Genomic DNA, 3,433 nt, shown 5'->3' on the forward strand with positions numbered 1-3,433 from the left:
AGATTTTTTATATTTATCTGCTTCACCTAGTCCCTTTCTCACTACTGCACCCCAACTTGAAGCAGCCTTTTTCCCGCCACCATGGCTTTGTCCAGAAGGTCGTCGGAAGACGTCTGGTCTAATTAGCATACTGCCCTTTTATTAGTATAGCTAAGCAATTGATTGTGAGAATTTTGTCGCTTAATCAAAAGGAAAGGTGCCATCCAGACACTGTGTTTGTTTTCTAGGGACACAACCAAATCATTGCATACAGCAGACCAATCTATTTTTGTGTGCTGTGTGGCCTTCTTTTGCTTCTCGATGCAGGGGCCAAAGCCAGGCACCCCCCCACCTACGTCGTGTACGGCCTGAAGCTGTGCTCCCCGGGGTCACTCCAGTCCGCCAGGGACTTCCTCCTGGGTGAGCGCCTCCCGGGGGGAGGGGGGAGTGTACGGGAATGCAGGGGAGCGAGGGTCTGGGCTCCATGTCCCTTCTGAGAGACTCCCCGATGGGAGAGACTTCCCCATGAGGGTATGGGATGAAGCTGTGCATTCTCCTCTGGGCTTGCCCACCTTTGGGGGACCGTGGGTGCCAAGGCCCTGGAGCCTCCAGTGCCGGATCGTTCTAAAGGGTCTTGATCCTGGCCGGCGTGGCTCAGGGGCTGAGCATCGACCTATGAACCAGGAGGCCACGGTGCAATTCCCGGTCAGGTGGACGCTCAACCCCTGAGCCACGCCAGCCTGGTGTAATTTTTCCTTAACCAACAACTATAAACCTGCCTTTGCCCCATGCTGTACCATCAAGTGCCACGTAGGGAAGCGATTGGCCCTGAGAAGTGTCCTCAGGTGATGGCATCAGCCACCAGAGTGTAGCCCACACACCATTTACCACCGTCACGGATGTGGCCCTTTGTTGGCCAAAATGTCATTATTTGGCCGGTGACAGTAGTTCAGATCTCGCCACTGAAAACATTGCAACGAATTCACCGTGAGCATCCAACTGTGACCCCATGCCGAGCGAAGGCCCCCTTTTCATGGCCACGTTCGTTACGTCCGTCACCTTTTACTCACGAAGTTGGCCCACCTCTCGGCCCAGCTGTAGAGGGATTTGTCCCTTGCATGCTTGCTTTTAACCCACTGCGAGCGAGAGGAGGACACGGAAATCTCCCGTTCCTACCATTTCACCGGGAAAGCCTGCATTTCCGATTTTTCAGCAATAACTGAACACCTCCCTTTCCCCCACCTCCTCCCTATCCCCCCGGCATCTACTCCCGCTGTTGACTAGTTGATGTATAGGGTTTAGACATAATCCCTGTGTTTGGCTTATTGGGTTTCAAATCTAATTTCCTTTGTTTTATTGAGGATTACCAGGATCCAACTCCATTGACATTCTACCCAATTCACTGAGACGGCAAGGAGGACAGATGCGCCCTAGCATTACTAACGTCGGTTTCCGTGGTTCTGTGAAACCCAGCGGAAATGGAATTTAGAGTGAGAGAGAGAGAGAGAGAGAGAGAGAGCCAAGCTGTGTGCACATGGATGCTTTATGCAGTGCGTGGCGATGGCTGGGGGAGGCGGCACTCCGTGTCCCCGCGTCAGGGTGTGGAGTCTCTTAGTTCATCGCCAGTCTCCCTGGCTCCCTGTGGAGTCTGGAGTCAAGACTGAACTCTGAGTCTCCAGCCGCTGTTTGTTTATTTATTTAAATAATTTTCTATTGCTTTCAGAGAGGAAGGGAGAGAGAGATAGAAACATCAATGATGAGAGAGAATCATGGATCGGCTGCCTCCTGCACGCCCCACCCTGGGGATCGAGCCCGCAAGCCGGGCATGTGCCCTGACTGAAAACCGAACCCTGACCTCCTGGTTCATAGGTCGATTGCTGGCCATTCCTTGGACAGTCCACGCGCCGGGATGTGTGTGAATGAGAGTGAGTGGGTGTCAGGGTGGCGCGTGTGCATGTGGCCACGTCCGGGAGCGTGTGAATGCAGGCTCCAAGGATAGCCACACAAAGCAGGGACCCCCCCTGGGCTCCAATTGTTGCCCCCCCCTCTGTCCCCAAGAGGAAGAGCCCCCCCTAACTGCCACCCTGGGGTTTCCATGTCCCTGTCACTTTCCCGGGCCACTTTCTCCCACTCTCATCTGCCTCGAGCCCACATCCGCCTGGTGAGCTGAAGGCCAGTCTGCTCCCAGCATCCTGGGGTCACGCTCAGGCCAGGCGGCCAGGCCCTCTCTGCTGGCTCCGTCTCAGAGCAGCCTCTGGCTTCCACTGCACACGCTGGGCTCAGCCTAGATGGACCCCGGCCCGCGGGGTCCCGGGCGATGGGGAGGGATGTCGTGGGCGGGCAGGGGGACCACGGCGGGGTCCAGGCACTCCGCCCCCTCACCGCCCCTCTGTCTGTGCCCTTGCAGGGTTTTTGTATTGCTTCCCGGCCATGTCTCTCCTGGGCCTCTTCCCGCAGATCAACACGTTCTGCGTTTACCTTTTGGAACAAATCGATATGCTGGTCTTCGGGGGTTCTGGTACGTGTCCTCCTCCTCCTCCTCCTCCTCCTCCTCGGGCTGGAACTCCCGGGATCCGGGCGGTGTCTTCTCGTTGACCTGAGCGCCTGACCTGCTTCCGGTCGGCTCGGTCAGGGCCCAACCGAGAGGGGCCCACCTTGCTGGGTCCAGCCAGGCAGGAACCAGGGAGGGATGGGCTCTCGGAGCCGTGGAGGGGGCTGGGGGCCCGCTGGCCATTCCTTGGACAATCCACGCACCAGGATGTGTGTGAATGGGGCCGGGATGTGTGTGAATGAGAGTGAGTGGGTGTCAGGGTGGCGCGTGTGCATGTGGCCACGTCCGGGAGCGTGTGAACACGAGCGTGGGCTGTGCCATTGCGCGTGTGGTCGGTGTGCCCCTGTGCAGGCACGTGTGGCTGCCCCTCCCGGGGCCTCTGGGCCGAGCAGGTGAGACTCGGACCCAAGCACCGATGCCTGAGTGTGCGGCCTGACCCCGCGCCCTGACCCCGCGCCCTGGCTGTGGGGACCGCGGTCTAGGAAGGCCTGTTGCCGCTTGTGTTCCAGCTGTTTCTGGGATGACGTCCGCTGTCTGCAGCCAGGCTCGGGCTGGAACTCCCGGGACCCGGGCGGTGGCTTCTCGTTGACCTGAGCGCCTGACCTGCTTCCGGTCGGCTCGGTCAGGGCCCAACCGAGAGGGGCCCACCTTGCTGGGTCCAGCCAGGCAGGAACCAGGGAGGGATGGGCTCTCGGAGCCGTGGAGGGGGCTGGGGGCCCGCTGGCCATTCCTTGGACAATCCACGCACCAGGATGTGTGTGAACGAGAGTGAGTGGGTGTCAGGGTGGCACGTGTGCATGTGGCCACGTCCGGGAGCGTGTGAACACGAGCGTGGGCTGTGCCATTGCGCGTGTGGTCGGTGTGCCCCTGTGCAGGCACGTGTGGCTGCCCCCTCCCGGGGCC

At 59.2% G+C, this 3,433-nt stretch overlaps 1 protein-coding gene across 1 annotated transcript in view; it reads left to right on the plus strand.

Moving 5' to 3' along the window:
- Positions 1-3,433, plus strand: part of PCNX2 (pecanex homolog 2 (Drosophila)) — a 119,286-nt gene that overhangs the window by 41,794 nt on the left and 74,059 nt on the right. The window contains exons 12-14 of the mRNA XM_015560584.1: positions 228-399; positions 2,387-2,497; positions 3,040-3,104. Coding sequence (XP_015416070.1) covers positions 228-399; positions 2,387-2,497; positions 3,040-3,104 — 348 coding nt within the window. The remainder of the gene's footprint in view (positions 1-227; positions 400-2,386; positions 2,498-3,039; positions 3,105-3,433) is intronic.

Source organism: Myotis davidii, unplaced genomic scaffold, assembly GCF_000327345.1.
Source record: "Myotis davidii unplaced genomic scaffold, ASM32734v1 scaffold295, whole genome shotgun sequence".
NCBI classification, from domain to species: domain Eukaryota; kingdom Metazoa; phylum Chordata; class Mammalia; order Chiroptera; family Vespertilionidae; genus Myotis; species Myotis davidii.